A 21,262-nucleotide genomic window follows, 5' to 3' on the forward strand; every position below is an offset into this window, starting at 1 on the left:
TACACTATTTATCTACACGTCTATTCACAGGGATCTTCAACTTGAAAGATGGGCTTTAAAATAATACTTACTAAGCTAAAAAATACTTTTCTTATATAAAATATATAAAATATTTTTTTCTTGGTGATTTAATATTGCATAAAAAAGTCTTAACTTAAAATAAAAAATAACTGCAAATTGATATATTTGCAAGCTTTCTATTAATTTTATTTAAATAACCTCCAGGTTCGACAAACAGTAAATTAACTCTCAACACTTGATTTACAAGCTCAGAGTTTGCATATTGTGTTGTATGCGTGATGTCACAGAGTTAAACATGTAAACTTTGGACTGACAATCCCTCTTCGTATGTACCTAGGAATCAATGGGCAATGTGCTATTACATAACACACACACACACACACACACACACACACACACACACACACACACACACACACACACACACACACACACACACACACACACACACACACACACACACACACACACACACACACACACACACACACACACACACACACACACACACACACACACACACACATCAATCAAGGCCAGAGAAAAGAACAGCCCAGAACAACAGTTACAATCTTCTTTGTTCCCTTCCTTGACCCAAACGTGAGACATTTAAACTGACCAATCAGAAGATGACAACTTCCCCCACTGTACTAAAGGTGTGAAAATTAGCAGACTCCTGATATACATACAAATACAAGACCTACGGGCTTTAATCACTATCAGCACCTCTCTGCTTCACATCTCCCTTGTAGTGGGTTGGAAGAAGGGAAGCAAAAGTCTTTGTTGATCTTCACCCTTACAACATCAATTTTTCTTAATGAAAGAAAGAATCAGTCTTTGAGAGACTTTTTTTTATTCATCCAGTATAGAATAACAAATAATTAAGAGATCATTAAAAAATTAAAGCATTTAATAGTTAACAAATGTGATTTAACAGGAAATAGAGATCTTATCCTTAATATTAAAGAAATGTTGCTAGACTGTAATACGCTAAAACATCATTCACTAGGTATGCAAACCAATAACATGTGAACAGTGTATAGAAACTCATTCTGAAAGTGTACTACGTGCAAAAGGGAAGAACGAGGGAGCTATAGATGATATTTACAGAGGAGGTGGTTTAACCTCAGCCCCGCCTTCTCGCCTGCTTTCCAGTCCTCCACATTGATGCACATCTCATTGTGTAAACTAGAGACTGAACAGCAGGTTGGGTACTAAATACCTCACATTGCTACAACAAAGTGACAAACTATGAAGATCTTGAAGAGACACAGAAGATCATCAAGTCTCAGTAAAGGGAAGCCAAGAGGAGGAACAAGACACTGAAATCAAAACTGGGCTGATTTATGGAAATATCTTGTCACTTTTTTTGTGAAGAAAATCAACCGGCTACGGATTAACTATTCATCAAAGCGTAAAGATTGAAGAAGTCTTATTAGCATCACAAATCTTGCGAGCACCTTGTAACTTCAGATATAAAGAGCAAACAACTACAAACCAACTTCCAGTGAAGATAACAAGGCAGCTATTCATTGAAGCACACACATCTTCCACCACACCTTGAGAAGAGAAAAAAAAGGCAATCTAATGCGGCTTGTTAATGCAAACGTTTACGTGTGAACTTCCGTTGCACATTGACAGTAGGATAGCGCAACATCTGAACGGTAAGAAGCTTCTTAAGGCAACCCCGTGAAATGTTTACAGACTGGATTTGTATACTTTTACATGGATCTCCATGGAATTTTATGTTGTGGTTCTCTGACCTTTGAAAGCAACACAGGACAGTGACTCCTTTTAAGCCAAACAACATTAATGATGACCGATAACAAGAGTTGCACCATCAACAGTGATGTTTTTAAATATGTGTTATACAGCTCTGTTTTCAGTATCGTCTTTATTCTCGGGCTTCTCTTCAATATGGTGGCCATGTACATTTTTGTATGTAGACTGAAAATGCGCAACGAGACCACAACGTACATGATGAACCTTGTGGCCTCGGATACTCTCTTTGTCTTCAGCTTGCCTTTCAGGACGTTCTACTTCATCAATCGTACGTGGCCTTTTGGTAAAGCTCTCTGCCAAATCTCAGTGGCCTTGTTTTACACCAATATGTATGGCAGCATCCTCTTCCTCACGTGCATCAGCGTGGATCGCTTCCTGGCAATCGTTCATCCCTTCGCATCTAAAACATTGAGGACAAAGCGCAATGCTAGAATAGCCTGCTGTGTGATATGGGTGCTTCTCCTGTCGGGAGGCCTAACCGCAGGGTTTGTGATGGACACCACATCACACATGAACAACAAAACCTACTGTTTTGAGAATTTCTCAAATTCGCAGTGGAAGTCCATGGTTTCAAAAGTTGTGGTGTGTATGGAGACAGTGGGCTTCTTGATTCCGTTAATGATCAACTTTACCTGCTCTATGAGGGTCCTGCAGACTTTACGACACCCAGAGTGCATTAACCGTGGAGGGCAGCTGAACAAGGCCAAGATCTTGCGTATGATTGCAGTGCACTTGTTAATTTTCTGTTTTTGCTTTATCCCGTACAATGTCAATCTGGTCTTCTACACCCTGGTCAGAACTCAGGTTATTACGAACTGCACTGTGGAGTCAGTGGTCCGGACGATTTATCCAATCACGTTCTGCATTGCTGTGACCAACTGTTGTTTTGACCCAGTGATCTATTACTTCACCTCAGAGACGATTCAGAACTCTATTAAACGGAAGTCTTATGCTGTCCACAAAAACACATTAAACAACACAGTTGACACCAGTGATAACAGAAGCAGTTCGATGAATAAAATCATCTCTCTAAAAGCTAAATTCATAATTGAAGAGTCTACAATTTAACCAAAGTTCAGGCAGCCAATTTTTTTATACCAATTTTATACCAAATTCTCATCTGACATATTCAGCCAATGTTAGCAATTGTTTGGCACAGGATATATTTGACTGATGACTAACTGAAGACTGCTGACTGCAAAAATATAAAGTATGTTTTTGGTGCTACAATGAATGTGTGTTTACAACCCAAACTCTCTAACATTTGCCTTAATGGATTAGTGATCTTTAAATTGTAAAATAAATAAGTGTATATGACTGTGACCTGAACAAGAAAAAAACAGTATTTCTGGACTAAATGCTACATTTCAAGGCGGACAATAGATGAAATAAGCCTCAAATTGTCTTGCTTCACATTAAAAGAGTCTAAACAGGATCACTTTACAATGAGATTAATTGAACATTAGTTAATGGATTAGGCATCATCAGTTAATAATAGATAGGTTTTTTTTTTTTTACAACATTCAATATTCCAGGTATGTTAGTTTATAAAGATAAATACTTTTTATCATTGTTAATTCATGTTTGTTCAAAATACATTGTTAATTTATACAAAATGTATACATAAATTAACATTAACCCAGATTAATAAATGCTGTAAAACTTGTGGCTGCTGCATTGTTCATTGTTATTTCATGTTAGCTCTTGCATTAACTAATGTTAACTAATTGAACCTTGTAAAGTGTCCGTTATGTTTTTAGATTTAAATGTATTATTGACTATTAAATGATTCATTAAACCTCTAGTTTATGCTTATCAAAACTCTCTTGTAACATAAATGACACTGGGGTAAAAAAAAAAAAGGTTCCCATAAAATTATCCGAGCCAAGTCACACTTATATAATTCCATTACATCCATGCTCAGGCTGAGGACAAACAGTGAGAGGAAAAGGGAGCGACCCACAGAGAATGATTACATTAACTGTGCTTTGGTCAACAGATTATATCAGGGTTTGTCATTGTAAGAAATTAAGCTGATGACGAAGAGGTCTGCAGGGTGTGCCTTCTTTTATGCGGTTAGAGATTTACCCAACAGTAGCTCAAGCAGTGTTTTGTTTTTTCAGTCTTTTTTGTATATGACAATTTCTGATTTTTTTAATCTCTTATTTTAATTTTTAAATAACCTTTTTTTAAATACAGTTTTTAAAATATACCATGAAGGAATTGAATAACTCAAATCAAAATTGAAACTGCATTTCAGGAGCGTTGAACAGGTCTGAACGAGCCATGCTGAATTACACTCATTCCTCGCATGCCCAGGGGTCACGCTCTCAAACATTCTCGAATTGTACCTCTTAAGGGCATTTTAAACAGTATGTGATAGGCAGGCAGATACAAACACACACATAAACAAACACACACACACACCGAGAAGCCTAAGGGGTGTAACACTGGCCAAGACTGTTCCAGCTCAAAGCTTGTGAATGAAAAACAAGCTGCATTTCTGAATAAAGCGATTACTGTAAATTAGGGCTGTGACGAGACACATTATCTCACGAGACAAGATTTTTGCACAATGAGCAATTTGAAATGTTTTAACTAATAATCTTGTAATGAATGTAATTTCAGTTCTACTTTATGAATATGAATTATCAAATGCATTGAAAGACAACAACATACAAGCACTGTAAAAGGTTTTGCCACATACTCCACTGACTGGCTTTTCTGCTGTATGATTTCACATGAGTCTCTTCAGACTTTACTGTACATGAATTATGAGCTTTCAGATCTTCTGATTGAGGCTGTGTGTGACCTCCTAATTTAACTGCTTTCCACAAATTGAACAAATTAAAAGTATAAATAAAAAAATAAAAAAATTCTAAGTCTTAAGTGCAAACAATAAATTCAAGTGCAAGCATAATCAAAGTACTATAGCGCACAGACTCTTTATAATTGTTGTGAAATTTTATTGAAGTTTTATTTTAAACCGGCAGTTATAGGGTTAAGCTAGTAAGGAAAAAGGTCGGGTAGAGAGAAACGAGCGAGTGAGTTAGGCTGGTGCGTTTGTGTAGAGTTGTTCTTGCGTTCCGATTAAAGGTTCAGAAACGGAGCCTCCCTTGTCTGTCGTTCTTCAGACGTTACGGTATTCTCTCAATATTCAAAGTGCAAACAGAGACCAGAGCCACAACTACATAGTCCAGAGATAGGTTTGATATTGGGAGACAGGCTATTGTGTGTAGCCTAATTTGCGCGCATCAGGGAGCACGCGTTTCACTTTCGGGTTCGCGATCGCACATACTATGTGTATAGGAAGCGGCGGTGATGAGCGCACAATCTACAAGATAAAATATTTATCAGATGCTATAGACCTTATGCACCAGAGAAACAAGTGCACAGCCATCTTTAGATTATTGAACTTCAGTTTTAGCGGTAGCTCTGTATATTTATATGGCATTGCTGTCGAAGAGTAATTAGCTGGTGAACTTGAAGTAATGTTAAGTAAATGTAATGTTTAAAGCAGATGTCTTAACATATGTCAGTAGACCGGGAAGATTTTAAAACGGGCTGTTCATTCATTAAAACTTAAAGGGGTCATCAAATGCCCATTTTCCACAACTTGGTATGATTCTTAGGGTCTTCATGTACAGTTTGTAACATACTTTGGTTAAAATCCCTCAATGCTTGTGTATAACACCTTTTTTACCTCCTCAAAAACAGCTGTTCACAGTGACCCGTTTCGGTGCATGTCTCATTAAATGATGAGCAACTGCTCATCCCACCCCTCTCTTCCGTGGGGTGTCATGCATACATAAAAAAAATACATGAAAGCATACATACTACATATATGCATATACATACAGGACGAAATAACAAAAATAGCTGACTCACAAAATGTCAGAGCTCAGGAAAAGATTATTATTTTTAAATTTGCACTAGTAAAAAGTTTGTTATATATTTCCTGTGTAGTGCTAAACATATAAATGGACCACAACATAATGTCTCAGGAAAGTCCAGCAAGAAAGTGACTTGTACAGCACGTTGCCAATCACAACACACTGGGTCAGCTAACCAATCACAGCACATTTTGTATCATGGAAGGAGGGGCTTCATCGTAACCTTTTCATTCAACCAGACTGGGGAGAGAGGAGCAGTAATAATGTAAAATATGTAAAAAGAAAAATCAAGCTTGAAAACATTCTAGTACACCCCAATAACAAAATCAAGACTTTGCAAAAGGGCATAAGACCCCTTTAAAAAAGATAATTTTTTACTACTTTTTTCTTTACAAAATAAACTTTGCTTCTTTCTTCTTTCCTCATGAGCATTCACAGCGGTAGGTCACACACGTTTACGTGCTGATTTAATAAGGCCGTATTTCTTGTAACTCATTGTTTCATACGTTATACTGGTGTAATTGTGACTTTAAGTCCCTCTGTGTTGGACACATGTATGTTTTATGAATTATTTTCTTTCTTTAAGTAGGTTTCTTTACGTTGATTTTATCCTTTATCTTTATCAGCGTACACGAGTCCTCGTTATCTGTTTGTTACCCCAGACGAAATAAACAAGGATTGAAGGGACGAATTTCAGCATTCAAGAGTGATTCTTGGTTGACAACGCAAAGAACACACCGCTACACTCACAAATCATTTTTGTAATTTCAACAAAACCTCATATTTATGTAAGCCAGTTAGATAACATCATTTTGACAATTATCAGAATTTGCAACAGCAATGTACAATGTCACAGAAAACCAAAAATGGATTTACAAGAGCAATGTAAAATTTGAACATTTACAAACTGAATCTAAAAATCAATGGAAAATGAAGCTATATGAATTGTTCATTCCAAAAATAAAAATTAAGTACCGGTAACAGAAGTGAAATGTGCTTACTGAATGAATTTTAGCAGTCGCTAAAGTCTACTTATCTTCTGTATGAAATTTTAAATGTGGGGGGAAAAAACAGAAATAACTTCATAAAAAATTGTCAGTATGATTTACAAAAGATTCAGACTGTAAAAGCGTTTTTGCCCACTATTTCAAAGAGAGCTGAACTACTTTATCAATAATAAATCCACACACCCCCATCCAGATCTGAACAGATATATGGTACATGCACGCACACACACACGTTTATTGATTTAGTGTGACAATATATTGTCTTAATAGCTGTTAAAGACACCTTCACTCAAGCCTGAAAGCGAACAGAGCATGTTCAACTAGCCAAGAGAGATCACAGAGAAGATTCAGATAAAAATGGATGATAAAGCAAAATGGTAAGTCTATTCCATGTATTTTATCTGTGCTATCTAAAATTTAGATCATGCCATCAACAATTATTCCATGAAGAATGGATTGTTATCAGTTTCTGTTAGTCTCTCCTTTACGCTCTCAATTTAATAAAAAAACTTGTTCTACCTAAAACTACCACTATATGTGCATTTCTGTTAATAAATCCCCGGTGAAAAAAAAAAGTTAAGTATACTTGCAGCCAGATTAATTAACAGTATACTTCAAGTGTGTTAATGATTAGTTAAACTTGCAGTGTGCTATTTTGAAACAACTAATTTTGTACTAAGTATATTTTAGTTGTAATTAAATTGTAGTAAAGCATAACTGTAAGTGTATTTAGTGTACTAAACTTGGACCAACTTCAAGTATACTAGTTAGTATACTTCAAGTATATGTGTAGGGAGGGACTAATTGCATGCTTGATTAGTGATATTAAAGTGTACTTTTTTTCTGTAACAAGTACATTGCAAATTCATTACAAGTGTCTTCGAAACATACAAGCAATATACCATAAGTGTATTTCTTTATTTTTTATTTGTAAAATTTTTTTATTTTTGACGTTTTCGCCTTTTATTAGGATATTAGAGAGAGAGAGAGAGAGAGAGAGAGAGAGAGAGAGAGAGAGAGAGAGAGAGAGAGAGAGAGAGAGAGAGAGAGAGAGAGAGAGAGAGAGAGAGAGAGAGAGACTTGATCGGGAAAGGTCCACGACTCGGGTCTCCCGAAGCACGTCAACGCACTTGCCCGTGGTATGATATATTTCAGTAAAAAGTATAGGCTCATTAATACCTTTGCTTATTCCAAATACTACAAATTGCATACTTTGTCTAATAATGTACATTTGTTATTGAAGACAAATAAAACTTGGCTATACTTTGTACAAAATAATATTGTTTTCCAAAATAAATTAAGAAAATATACTAAAGTACAATTATTAAGTGTGTTAAAAGTTGTATTGTGAAAATAGGTAAAAGCATAATGCTAATATACTTTTAATATATTTAAAGATGTTAGTATATTTGCAATACTATTTTACTATTGAAAAAGGGAATATATTTCAAATACAATAAAGTATACTTTTTTTTACTAGGGATAGCATTTAACAAGCTGTATTGAGCCACATAACCACATTTTAAAAAGAGGATCGAATGATATAATTAACTCATGTTTTAAACATTACAAATTCGTTGAGAAATTAAATTAGTAATATGGATTATTTTATGCTGCCTTTATATCTATACCTAAACATTTCTGAAAATATTCTCAAGTATAGCAGACAAAATTGAGTTTTCAATTAATTTAACATGGATAAGACAAGTTTAAATGTGCACATTTACAGTGTGTATAAATCACAGGCAGTTTACCATTAATGAAACTTCTACAGTCCTTTACTAGTAGCATTGGCTGCTTTTTAAATAAACCCATCCTCTGTCATAATTCAATCACTTTACATTTCCAATCCATAAACCCAGGTCATATAGACATAGCTGTCCTAGCTGATTATGTCCAGGTGAGAGCAGGTGGTTCACTTTATATGAAGAGGAAGTTGTAACTTTTCAAATTTCCTTATACATTTTCAGGTGACTGTATGAAGAGGAGTCATTTGGACTTCAAATGATGTAACCAAAAAAAAAAGCCTAAGATGTGAGATTACCAAGCCATGATGCTTTAAACCTCTTTTTTTTTAAAACAAGTAGTGTTATAACGGTAAAGCTATTGTCCCTCTCGCCAAAAGAAGATTCCACATTTGGTTCTGGACCACAAGAGGCAGGTTTTGATTGATACAAACGAGGGCCACCCAAGCCGAAAGTGATCATGGATCTCCATAACACAACATACACATCTATCCAAGCCAACTGCACTGTGGACACCAGCTACCGTTTCACCTACTACAAGATCTCCTACAGCGTAATCTTCATATTCGGTGTAGTCAGCAATGCCACAGCGCTACGGCATTTCTGCCGCATGCCTCGAACGTTCACCAGCACCGCCGTCTACATGGCCAACCTGGCTGCTGCGGACATCTTCTTTGTGATCTCCCTCCCCCTGCGCATCTATTATTACCACAACAAAGCCGGCACCTCCAACCGCACCAGCGACTGGTCTCCAGGGGTTACTTTCTGTCAGATGACCTTCACGTTGAAGTACATCAGTCTATATGGAGGAATCTTCTTCCTGGTTTGTATTGGAGTAGACCGCTACTTTGCTGTGGTTAACCCTCTACTTCAGCACCTGAGGAAGGTCCGTACTGCCCGCATGCTCAGCGCCGGGATCTGGTGCCTGGTCCTAGCCCTCAGCCTCGCTCTACCATTCCTGCATTCGGCGGCATCCCGACGGCACAAGTCGTGCCTTATGGATCCTTCTTCCAAACGCCACAGTACTATTATTTTAGCTGCTCTCAGCCTGGTGCAAATGGCCTACTTGCTGCCCGCACTGCTCCTGCTGTTCAGCTACTGCAGCATACTCCGTGTACTCCGCAGGCTGCCTCACCGCAGGAAGATCCGGCACCGACGCACACTCACCGTCATCTACTGGGTCCTGGTGGTCTTTTTCCTTTGCTTCACCCCTTACCACCTCAATCTACTGGGTTACACTCTCACACAGGTGGGCATTGTGCACAGCTGTGGACTTGCTCAAGTCACTAAAGCTCTCCATCCCATAGTGCTCTCGCTGGCCAGCACCAATTGCTGCTTAAACCCCCTCATTTACTACTTTTCCAGCAGCCTGGTGCACAAAGAGCCAACCGGCAGTAGAGGAAGTGCTAGTCAATGAGCTAAAATAAGCTGAATGCTTGCTAAACAGATAATTCAGTGACTGAATGGATGAAACAATCAACATGAATGGCAGCAGACAGTTACTCACCGCTCTCCACGCAAGGCTCTCCATGATAACATGTTCGCACTGCTCCAGGTGCTTCATCATGTCATGCTTCAGGGTGGGCTCGGCTTTGATGAAGCTCTCTATCACCTTGTAGAAGTTGAAAGCAGGCAGCTGGAAGACGTCCAAGATCCAGGGGAAGCACAGATCAGTTTCAATGGAATCGCTGGCCCCTGAGCTGCCAAAACCTCCATTTTTTAAGGAGTTCCCTGGAAAAGGAAACAATGTGTGGTTAACGCATACAATCTAATTCTGTCTTAAATGCAATCTACAAACTGAAACTAAAAGGGTGACTATGGGTAACACTAGGAGTTTAAGAAAAAATGGTGTAACTGCCAAGTATGCCAAAAAATACTAACCAACATAAGTTGCCATTACAACTTCCAGGGCGCATGCAAGCAATGAGGTATGAAATGCTGCATTGTTGAGAAGTTTACTAAAAAAGGAAGTAACATGATTAATTGTCAGTGTACGTTTCATAGATTTATGACCATAATGATCTGATAAATGACAGTTAATGATCTGAGAAGATGCTCATTGTTTTTACCTGAAATTCTGCACTGATAATCTCTTCTCCTCCTAAAAATAAAACATGTGGCCATAAAAAATAAATATGAAAAGCATGTAAATGAAAGCATGTAAAATGTATATCAGGTTTTTATAAGGCTTACCGATTTAAGCATTGACTCCATGACTTTGTAGTAGAGTTGGGCACCAAGATTAAACCGCTGAAAACACACACACAAAAACTTTGCCCCTTTGTTGTACATCACCTACACTACTGAGCAAGTTTGGAGTCTGTACGATTTTTTTGTTTTTGAAAAATCTTGTATGCTCACTAAGGCTGCCTTTATATGATCAAAAATAGAGGACAAACTGTAATATTATTACAATTTAAAATAATGGTTTTCAATTTAAATATATATTAAAAAGTAATTTATTCCTGTGATGGCAAAGCTGAATTTTCAGCATCATTACTCCAGTCTTCAGTGTCACATGATCCTTCAGAAATAATTCTAATATGTTGATTTGCTGCTCAAGAAACATTTTTTTTATGTTGTGCTGCTTAATTATATTTGTGGAAACCATGATTGCTGAACAGAAGTAATCTTACTGACCCCAAACAGTAATGAATTTCTGAGAGTTGCAATAAATATAGCACTTGTCTAATCAATTACTGTTATTAGGGAGTCATTTATAGATTCACAAACATTGGCTCTTTTACCGCTAACCAATATCGGCAGCATTCGCTCTAAAGCTGCAATCTGGAATTGTACATGCTTCAAATGAATCAGGTATACGATGAATTGGAAATTAAAAAAGGCATGATATTATCTGATTCAAACAGAATGATGGCAATAAATTAGGGCTGTCAATCGATTAAAAATTTTAATCTAATTAATTACATACTCTGTAATTAATTAATCTAAATTAATCCCATACACAATCTTACAATGTTTACATGGTACAATTTCTGGTAAGCTACGTTTTTATTATTATTGCTTGACACAAATTTCACGACTTCAATTTAATTTAATTCTTGTGATTTGATGCAATATTGACTCATTTGGATAAATATACAAGATAGGCATTCATTTTTCTCAAGAAACAAAAAATCTCACCCAATGCTGTAAAAATACAGAGAGCCATATCAGCTGGTAATATTTAAGGTTAAAAATAGCTCAAATTAAATATAATGCGTGTTTATTACAAATAACAACTTTGATATAAGTAAAAAATATACATATGTAATATAGTAGTAGGCTACATAAATTTAGAAAGACACTCTCTATAGCTCTTTTTTTATAGCCAACTATAACGTGCTATCATATGGTCATGAAATGGCTTTCCTGATGTAACTTAGGCTAAATGTTATGTGACATAATTGTTCTCCAGCTGTTTTATTGACCTCTTTTCGCGGTTGAAAAACACTGATTGATCGAGGAATATATTTCGGTAAGTTTTAGGCTGCCCTACTTTATCTTTCAACATTGTTTATTCGTGTTTATTTACTATTAGCTAGAGATGATCGGTTCACGTGCCGCTATAGGGATCTGTCATGTCACATTTACAAGCGCCAACGGTATTTATTGTTTGATTTTCGTAATAAAATTGACAGAATCTTAGAGCTGAGATTTTTTAAATATCATAATAACGTCTGTCTTGTCTGTTTCCGTGTCCTCTCTTTGGTGCGCGATTTTTCTGTGCGTGAGAAAATGGTTGTGTGACGTGAGAGCGCGTGAAAAGTTACAACACACACACACACGCACAAGCGTGCTTTCTCTCAGACACACTCACCGACTCACGCACACACTCCTGGATGCTTTGCATTGATGTGGTACTTTAGAGTTGACGAACTCCGTCAAACAATGATCCAAGCAGCGCGTTCTTGTCTCCCTCCTTTTTACACGAATGGTGGCTACGGCTAGAACGGCTCCGCAAAGGTCAAAACGGAATGGATTAATCTGCGTTATTTTTTTTAACGCGTTATTTCTTCTCAGATTAATTAATCGAAATTAACGCGTTATTTTGACAGCCCTACAATAAATGTAAAAAATAAATAAATAGCTGGCAGTACCTTTCTCCCCAGTCCCTCACAGTGCTGGCCCACAGCCTGTGCAAACCTCTGGATGAAGACCTGGCCCAGCTCCTCAACCCTCTTTCTGATCTCTTCTGATGGGTCAACAGTGCAGTTCTGATGAACACATTCCAAATAAACCATATGACATATTACTTTGTTTCTGTGTAATGTAAGTCCAGCCATCCTGTCTAAGATTTTTTTTTTTTTTTAAGGAAATACCTTGTAATAGACTAGGAGATTGCTTGAGGGCTGGTCACTAGCTGAGGTGAGATCAACTCTGAGCTGCTGTATGGAGTTCATTGCAGCTCTGGAGAAACAAAACCGGGGAACATGAGTGAAAAGTGTTGGCAAAATGGGACAAGCTTCCGTTACTTAAGGGAAATTCTTTGGTTGTATGACGTTTCACCTGAAGAAACCCTTAAGTATCTATTTTTAGTATCTCAAGTAATCTCTTAAAAAACGATAAATGCCGCATAAAGCCCCTTAAATGTCACTTTCCTAAGTAAAACATAAGGTTTGGAAAACTTCACCTAGTGTTTGTTACACGGAGCGAGCAGGTTCAATCCAAGTCTTCTAATGAGACGATCGGCTAACTAATTTAAATTTAGCTGTTTTTTCACATATAAACACAAAGCACATCTTATAAGCTTAACGGAAGCTCAAACGTGTGTCACGCGCAAGAACAAACCTCATTGGTTCTTGCGTCTGCACGCACGTTTGAGCTTCAGAAACAGCCTGAATCATATGGATTACTTATATGCCTTTCAATAAATGGACAGAAATGATGAGCGAATATTAAAAATATCTTTATTTGTTGCTAAAGATGAATGAAAGTCTTATGGGTTTTGACCGACATGAGGGTGAGTCTGATGACAGAATGTTCAATTTTGAGTAAACTATCAATTTGAGTTTCTGTCTCATCTGGTCCTTCTCTTTCATATGAACTTTTTTTGTTTTGTTTTCCTTATCCATGTTATGCTCTTTTCTGTGAAACTTACCGCTATCTGTATTAACAAATAACGTGTCCATGGCAGCAATTTAATTTTATATCGGAAAAGCCTGGGTCGCTGTCGTGAAACACTTAATGGTTTCCCTTACCTAAGAGAACCGTTTAAGGGATTTTATGCAACACCCTTAAGTTATCCCCTTAGCTGAGGGGAAAATCACGCCTTAAGTCTCATACTTAAGGGAAAAAAAACTTAAGGTGCTTTATGCAACCGGGCACAGAGCTTTAGGGGCCACGTGAAAACACCAAAACCAGATCTCTGAGGGAATCCCATCATGTGATGTTAGGCATAAGCTTAGAGTATTATAAAACTGCTGGGTGCACATAATACCATACAAATGACTGTGACCCTAATTTCTAGTGAGAAAATTCCCAAGCTGCTTTTCTTCAAGAAAGGTTTGGGATTTTTCAGAAATCGTTCTAATATGCTGATTTGGTGCTCTTGATTTTTTGCTAAATAGAAAGTTCTGAAGAACAGCATTTATTTGAAACATAAATCTTTAGTAACAATTTCTTAAAATCAGCTCTTTCATGTTTTGGGTAATGAAGGAGCACAGTCGCACCTGATTGGGGTCTGTGGAACTGGAATTACAACATCCTCGCCTGGAAAATTCTTTCTTGGAGTCACTTCCACCTTTGACCTACGAGGAATATTGACATAAAAAAAAAAAACATATGTAGCTGTCTGCAAAAATGTCTAACAACATGATTTTCATTTCATGAAACTCACACTTCTATTTTGTTGGGGGAAAGAGTTTCATCATCAACCAAGAACAACCTGGCATCAAAGTCCTTGTTTTTGTGGTACAGCTCTTCATACTGCTTGGAAAGTGTTTCCATCTATAATAAAAAGAACAGATGGCCACAAGGATTACTTTAATTCAAAATTGTATTGTATGTCCTTCTTATAGCGGTTACTTTATTGCTAATAATCAGAGCTGAACCTGCAATAACATTCCTAATTATCACTATGCAAACAAAGAGTCCATAAAACCGTGTACACAGTCCAACATATAACAAGCTATGAAATACAATACAAGTTCAAATTCATAGTCCAAGGTGGGAAGCACCTGATGGGGATTGATTAGTTATTTAAACACACGCTGTATAGCTCTCAAAAGCAGTAGCAGCCTTTTTTAACCATTTTCCATGGGATATTACTCACAGGAGGAAGCCCTTGGAGTCCTGACAGACCCACAGAGTCCAGGAACGCACAGAAAGTGGTCTGGTACACGTTTTTCACCTGCAGACAATAATGTGACCTCTGGTTAGAAGAAAGAAAAAGCTTCACCATGCATATGATGAGCTACTTTTCACACATGGTCAAGTTTGCAATGACATTAAAAAAAAAAAATACAGACTCATGTTGTGTTTTTGAACTGTATATAAACTGAATATAAACTTAGTTGCAGTGTTGGGGTAACACATTAATAATCAGATTACTTTTATTTTTAAGTAATGCATTTCTTTTACATTTATGACAAAATATCTGAGTTGCTTTTTCAAATAAATAAGCCCAACCCAGCCCAGAAAAGTAATGCAAAAGTTATCTAATGCATTATTTTCCCCCCAAAAAAGTAAAAAGTAACACAATTAGTTACTTTTTAGGGAGTAACGCATTACATTTAAAACTAACTTTCCCCAACAAGCTGTATTTGAAAGCTTGCAATAGCTGATGGGACTGTGTCTAAATGAGAGCCAACCTCATCCACACTGCAATTGCCCTCCTTGCACAGTGTCTCCAGCAACTGCATGTCCATCTCTAGTGGACGGGGTTTGGTTTTGCCCTGATTACGTCGGGATGCCCTGGTCAGAGGACTCAAGGTGGATGAACTAACCACTGACTCTGGAATTAAAATATGAGAATAAGATAATTTTGCCAAAAACGGGGGTAGTCATTCATTATATTTTCTCTTATTAACCTAAAATGGCATTTAAAGCATTTGTCCCTGCTGCCTCTGAGCAGCGGAATGCGAGGAAAACTCACTGTAGGGTGATTGAAGGAGAGAAGGAGTGAAACGCTTGGTGAAGAACTCCAGAACACACAGCAGCAACTGGAAGGCTATCACAAGGTCATCCTCCATCTGCAGAAATGTTCCTTTACAGGGAACATGACACAAAAACACGTGAAAATGTGGGCATGTGGATACGCTGTCCATGAGTCATGGCGCATATAATCCACAGAGAAGATAGGGGAAAACTTCACTCACTATAAACAAGGCTCATTTACATGGACGAAAACACCAGATGTGACAAACATTTTTCTGTGCAATTTTTCCTTTATGACTCACCCTTGGCCAAGAGGAACAAGGTCCAACTGCTTTCCCAAAGCTCTTTTCTCCTTGAAGGAAACAGGCATGGGACAGTAAGATCACTGATGTTTAATGAAACAACGATAAATATTACTACATGGAACTACAGCAGGGCAAACAGCTCAGACTGAAACAGGATTTCTACTCACTTTTCTTTGTCAGGCTCTGCGAAGATTTTTTCAAAAGTCCTGGAAGAAAATTTAAGATGTACTTTGTTAGTCTCAGCATACTTATACCTTTTCAGACGAAAAACATCTCAAAAGGGAATTAGACTTAATGCACTAAAGGTGCACCAAAATGGCGAAAAATTCTTACCAAAAATAATAATATCAAACATTATTAATTATTTTAAAATCCGTTTTAAACAAAGAGAGAAGAAAAAAAAAAAGACCAAACATGTTTAATTTTTAACATCCAATAAAGTGAACTGAAGGCAGAACAAATGAAAGTACTTAAAAATAACAACATTAATAATACTAATTTTAAAATGCGTTTAAACAAATGCTATTGCTAATTCAGAAAAATAATATTATTTCAGCTCTGTGTACCTAGATTTTCCTGGTTTTGACCATGAACTTTCATTTTGGTGCATCATTAGCACTAACTGTACATTAAATATATACACAACCAAAAACCAAATCCAAATATAACGTCAACCAGTTTATCGACTGTTATAGACACAAATGTGAAGACTTTATGATGCAGTGAGGAGGCTGCACAAATAACCACGGTGTTTGTTGGGACGCGAAACACAAAAACAAAGCACTACCCCTGCAGCTTAACCACGGACTTATAGAAGACAATATATCTAGACTTTCTGTTCACCACCTGTGAGTTTTTCAGTAACTGCAAAAAAACAGACTGAACTGAGGCCAGCTGGCCCGGCAAGAAAGGCAGATAATTCAGAGAACAGATCTTTCCCACACACAGACGGCTGCTGCCACCTTCAGGTTTAGAAACGACATGTACGAATGGTTCAAAGGTTTTTGCCATTCAAACAGACAAAATAATGAATCAAGTCTTAATGCAGATCATGCAACATAAAAGCTTGAGCAATTACTGAAGACAAAACAGAAAAACGTTTTAACGGAGTAATGCACAACAGGTTTCATCTCAGGAGTGACGTGAGATGAGTCACACATTCTTTAAATGAGATACAATGCAAGCACTATCTAAATAAAGTGACATGCTGAGGGAAGGGCGAGCACACCCTGAGGCATGCCCAAACCTCACCCGTTAGTAGCTGTTCAGTGTAAAACGTATATCTTCTTTCATTCTGTAGCTATACATTCAAGGATAGTTCTTGTTTGCCTCCAAGATCTGGATCTCAGACACTAAGCCACTATATTGAAATGTTTGAACACTTACATAGTTAAAAAAAAAAAAAAAATCAGGTAAGACTTTATTTCGATGGTCCACATTCTACTAACTACAAGTAATTTTGCAACTACAACAACTTATTCTACTAACCCAAAACCCTTAAACCTAACAAAACAGTCTACTAACAGTCTACTAATACTCTAATGAGAGTTAGTTCACATTTAGTTGCAAAGTTATTTGTAGTTAGAAGGGTGTCTAAAGTTGACCATCAAAATAAAGTGTAATGAAAATGAATACTTTTCTTCAGCAAGGACACATTAAACTGACCAAAAGTAACAGTAAAGACATTTACTTTGTTACAAAAAAAATTCTATTTCACTTGTTCTTTTAAACTTTCTATGCATCAGAGAACCCTGAAAAATGTATAATGGTTTTATATTAAGCAGCACAATGGTTTTCAACATTGCTAAACTAATAAGAAATTATAACGATGCTGAAAATTCAGCTTTGCCATCACAGAAAAACATTTTAAGATTTATTAAAATTTAAAACAGCTACTATAAATTGTACTAATCTTTCATAATGTGATATTTTACTGTATTTTACAGCCTTGGTGAGTATTAAATACCTTTTACCCCAAGTTAACCTCAGTAGATATTGGAACTGAACTGAGGAATTGTGATCAGTTTGATCATGCTGATTATTAATCAACAAAATGTCAACACATTGTGAAATTAATCATATGTTCATTATACATCACTACTGCAAATTCAAAACAAAACTGTACAACACTTACTTCACAAATCTTTGGTAGAGGGCAAAGGTCACATCATATTTCTTCTCCAGTCGTGTCACAGCAGTGTTCACTTTAGGGCTTATTGTGTCCACATTTACATCCATCTTCCTCACAAGGCTGATGAACTGCTTCACACTGCAAAGGAACGGCATATCCATGTGATCAGCTAAAGACAATAAAGAAGGAATACCTGACTACAACAGCCACCCCGTCCACCTATCAACCATAAAGCGCTTATTATAAAAAATAATAATATTGTACTGTAAAATGAAAAATAATAATTAGAAGAATATAATACATTATAATTCAATATGTTATGATAAAAAATCATAATTAACAATTGCTATATTATCATGTTATTATTACCATTATTATTTTATTTTAATTTCATTTTACAGAACAACAGTACTATTACAATACTAACATTTATGGTTGCCTACTTGCACTAATTTTTTTGCTTTCAAATGTTAAACATTGAGCTAAGTTTTTGGTAAAAAAAAACACAGGCTTTACTCTGAAACATGCAGCGTGTCAGACTATGTATTTTTAAAATTACATCATAACTGTTGCGATTTGATGATACCACTAAGCCATAGATATCACATTCTCACAACCATGCATTGTCAAAATACATAAAAGAAGAGTTACCGGGCAACAGGCGAGAAACATCGATTCGATTCATTGCCTTTGACACTCTGCACCCTGGCTAACATGCTAAGGGTGTCCCGCAAATGGCACAGTGTTGTTAGAAGCAACCCGTGCATTAAATAAATGTATTAGAAAACGGAAGAGTTTGCAGTTTATTTATTAGTAATTGTTTATGGCCATTTGGTGATTTCAATTATTATACAACCAAAAAAAAAGTCCTCAGATTTACGCAATTCATGTGGATCATACTTTTAAAACAGAAAATCAGAAAACAGAAATCTGTATAAATATGAAAAAATTCCACCCCTTCATATTAAAGTGTAGAACCTACATTATTAACACTTTAAAGGCAAAACCACACTTCGACAGACCAACTTCCTGATCCTATAGGGGAAGAATCAGGACTTCCCCATGACATGTTCATTTGCCATACATACCTCAGTCCAACCACTTTTAGGAATTGTGTGAAGGTGAGGCTGATGCCTTCAAGCTCCATGCCAGCAATGAACAGACAAGCTCCCCACTGCTGTCTGTTCGAATACGCCATCTAGCATGGAAGACACAGACATGTTTGCGTATTGTACATTTAAAAACCAATACACTAGAGTGGTAGTGCAGATATCAGAGGAAAATGTACATTTGCCTTTTCCATCGGCCTGATCTCCCTCTCCCAAATTCTCCATGCATGATCACAGACGAGATTTGTGGCATGGAGCTCCTCACTGAGAGACACGAATTCAGAGTCCTTGTCCTTGTGTCTGATAAAACAACACAGTTGACAGACATGAGTAAACACATTGCAAGGAGATTTTGACACTATTGTGGGGTGGTCGCTATATTGGCGCTGCTGGTCAAAAAACATTGCATAAAGACATAACTAACACCAAGTTGTCAGCTGTTTAGCCACCACATGAGTCCTAGTATTCAGCAAAAAAGCATTACTAGCCAGTGATGTTCACCAGATATAGTGATAATAGTCTATTATATATTATACTATAATATAATAGACAATAGTATGTGTGTATATATGACATGTACACAACTGCTTGAATGAATGGAACATTTCATTTACACAATAATTACTTTAATTTAAAAAAGAAAATTAAATCAGATATTGTGTATCCCAAATGGCCAAATAAAGGCAGATTTATTTATTACAAATAAATAATGATTAACTTACAAATCACCATAATTCTTTTATAGGCTAAACTGTGGCATTTGTAATATATGATTAAAAATCACCATAGTTTTTTTATAGGCTTAACTGCGGCATTTGTAATAATATTGGTCGCAGTAAAATATTGTTTACGTCGTAATTACCATGGTATAACAAAGTAACTAAACTATTAAAAAATGTTAACCAAAAAACCCTGTAATTTATAACAATGTAACTTACAGTTACTATAGTACAAAGAGGTTACGTTCTCATACGAGTATGTCTAGTTTACGTTACTGAAGATGGTTAACTAAGTTACTTTTATTCATTCAGGCATCTTTTTCAAATACTGTTGGTTGCTGGCTTCCTCTGTCACCATAAATCTACAGCTAAAGACGGTCTGTACTAATAATTCGTTGTGTTTATTTTAGAGACAGTCGCGCGGTGTGTCCTCACCGTTCAGGGCTCAGCACTGCGTTCTCGCTACTGTCCGGAGATTCGCTCTTCGTGTTCCCTTTGAAGTCTTTCTTCTGCGGGGTCCCGCTGCTGCGCTTCTTCGGCGGCATGTCGATAGTTTCGTGATGGAGAGCGCGTTCACTCACAGCACGGCGAGCGAACACGAGCAGCGGGTTTGGGGTTGTGTTTGTATTGATGTTGTTGTGGTTAGTGGTTGGATGTCGGAGCCTGAGAATACTTGTTTGTGTCCGCAACTCTCCACTATTTCCTCAACTACCCAAAACGCGGGAAAATTGATCGACGCAACGTCCGCCACTGGTGCGTCACGTCCGGTTCTTGCGCATAGTAAACAGTAATGACCTGTAATGACCATGGACAGTAAAAGAAGGTAATGACATGAACATATCTTTCTTTCTTTTTTAAAGATACATTTATCCAGTTTTACAGACAAGGATTAAGCCTAGTCTCAGACTAAAATGCATGTTTGAGCTGTTTTAGCTCAAATCGACATGGACTGACTTATCTTAAAATATGTCACTGCCATCAATGTTAATAAATAATATTTTAAGGCACGTTAATAAAATCTACTTAAATGTCCTAATTTAACTAAGCCATACTCCTGGCTTAATCTAAGCCCTGCCTGTGAAACCTGGTCATTATGTTTAAACCATTATATTTCAGCATGAACAACGTATCAGATGCTTGTATTAAGATATAAAAATTCTAAAATGCATCTGAAACACTTTCAAATGTTTTTTGTACTGATTGTACTTGCTTTGAATTACATGCCTACAATTAATGGTGTTTCGTTCAGTCACAATAAAAAATTAAAATAGATTAACAGCAAGTTAAATTTGACTGAAGCGTCATTGGCTAATTTTCCAATTAGTTTTTACACAAACATGTCATGAGACCACGAAACACCTTTTTGTTTAACATTAATATTACATCTAATATTATCCATTTATCCATCATTAAATATAATTTTTTTTCAGTTAAGAAAACAATAGTGGTCAC

The 21,262-nt window shown here is 36.7% G+C and overlaps 3 protein-coding genes across 3 annotated transcripts in view; 2 read left to right on the forward strand and 1 right to left on the reverse strand.

The window, feature by feature from the left end:
* Positions 1-20,510, reverse strand: part of rb1 (retinoblastoma 1) — a 39,815-nt gene extending 19,305 nt beyond the window's left edge. The window contains exons 1-17 of the mRNA XM_056263032.1: positions 20,246-20,510; positions 19,271-19,391; positions 19,071-19,180; positions 17,986-18,120; positions 16,019-16,057; positions 15,849-15,898; positions 15,545-15,655; positions 15,261-15,403; positions 14,723-14,800; positions 14,288-14,397; positions 14,121-14,198; positions 12,771-12,858; positions 12,549-12,665; positions 10,642-10,698; positions 10,518-10,549; positions 10,330-10,406; positions 9,956-10,179 (exon numbers count right to left, since the gene is read on the reverse strand). Coding sequence (XP_056119007.1) covers positions 9,956-10,179; positions 10,330-10,406; positions 10,518-10,549; positions 10,642-10,698; positions 12,549-12,665; positions 12,771-12,858; positions 14,121-14,198; positions 14,288-14,397; positions 14,723-14,800; positions 15,261-15,403; positions 15,545-15,655; positions 15,849-15,898; positions 16,019-16,057; positions 17,986-18,120; positions 19,071-19,180; positions 19,271-19,391; positions 20,246-20,355 — 1,680 coding nt within the window. The 5' untranslated portion in view covers positions 20,356-20,510. The remainder of the gene's footprint in view (positions 1-9,955; positions 10,180-10,329; positions 10,407-10,517; positions 10,550-10,641; positions 10,699-12,548; positions 12,666-12,770; positions 12,859-14,120; positions 14,199-14,287; positions 14,398-14,722; positions 14,801-15,260; positions 15,404-15,544; positions 15,656-15,848; positions 15,899-16,018; positions 16,058-17,985; positions 18,121-19,070; positions 19,181-19,270; positions 19,392-20,245) is intronic.
* lpar6b (lysophosphatidic acid receptor 6b) lies at positions 1,193-2,995 on the forward strand. Its single transcript, XM_056263033.1, has one exon. The coding sequence runs from the start codon at positions 1,834-1,836 to the stop codon at positions 2,869-2,871; it is 1,038 nt and encodes a 345-aa protein (XP_056119008.1). The 5' UTR covers positions 1,193-1,833; the 3' UTR covers positions 2,872-2,995.
* On the forward strand, positions 8,783-9,962 carry LOC130096516 (lysophosphatidic acid receptor 6-like). Its single transcript, XM_056263034.1, has one exon. It carries the CDS (start codon positions 8,909-8,911, stop codon positions 9,863-9,865), a length of 957 nt encoding a protein of 318 aa, XP_056119009.1. The 5' UTR covers positions 8,783-8,908; the 3' UTR covers positions 9,866-9,962.
* Positions 20,511-21,262: the final 752 nt, after the last annotated feature.

Source organism: Rhinichthys klamathensis, unplaced genomic scaffold (assembly GCF_029890125.1).
Source record: "Rhinichthys klamathensis goyatoka isolate OS25496 unplaced genomic scaffold, OSU_Roscu_1.1 h1tg000197l_1, whole genome shotgun sequence".
In the NCBI taxonomy this organism is placed as follows: Eukaryota; Metazoa; Chordata; class Actinopteri; order Cypriniformes; family Leuciscidae; genus Rhinichthys; species Rhinichthys klamathensis.

What these genes read in the sequence shown, in the direction of transcription:
- LOC130096516 (XM_056263034.1), top strand. Translation starts at nt 8,909, where the DNA reads ATGGATCTCCATAACACAACATACACATCTATCCAAGCCAACTGCACT.
- lpar6b (XM_056263033.1), top strand. Translation starts at nt 1,834, where the DNA reads ATGATGACCGATAACAAGAGTTGCACCATCAACAGTGATGTTTTTAAA.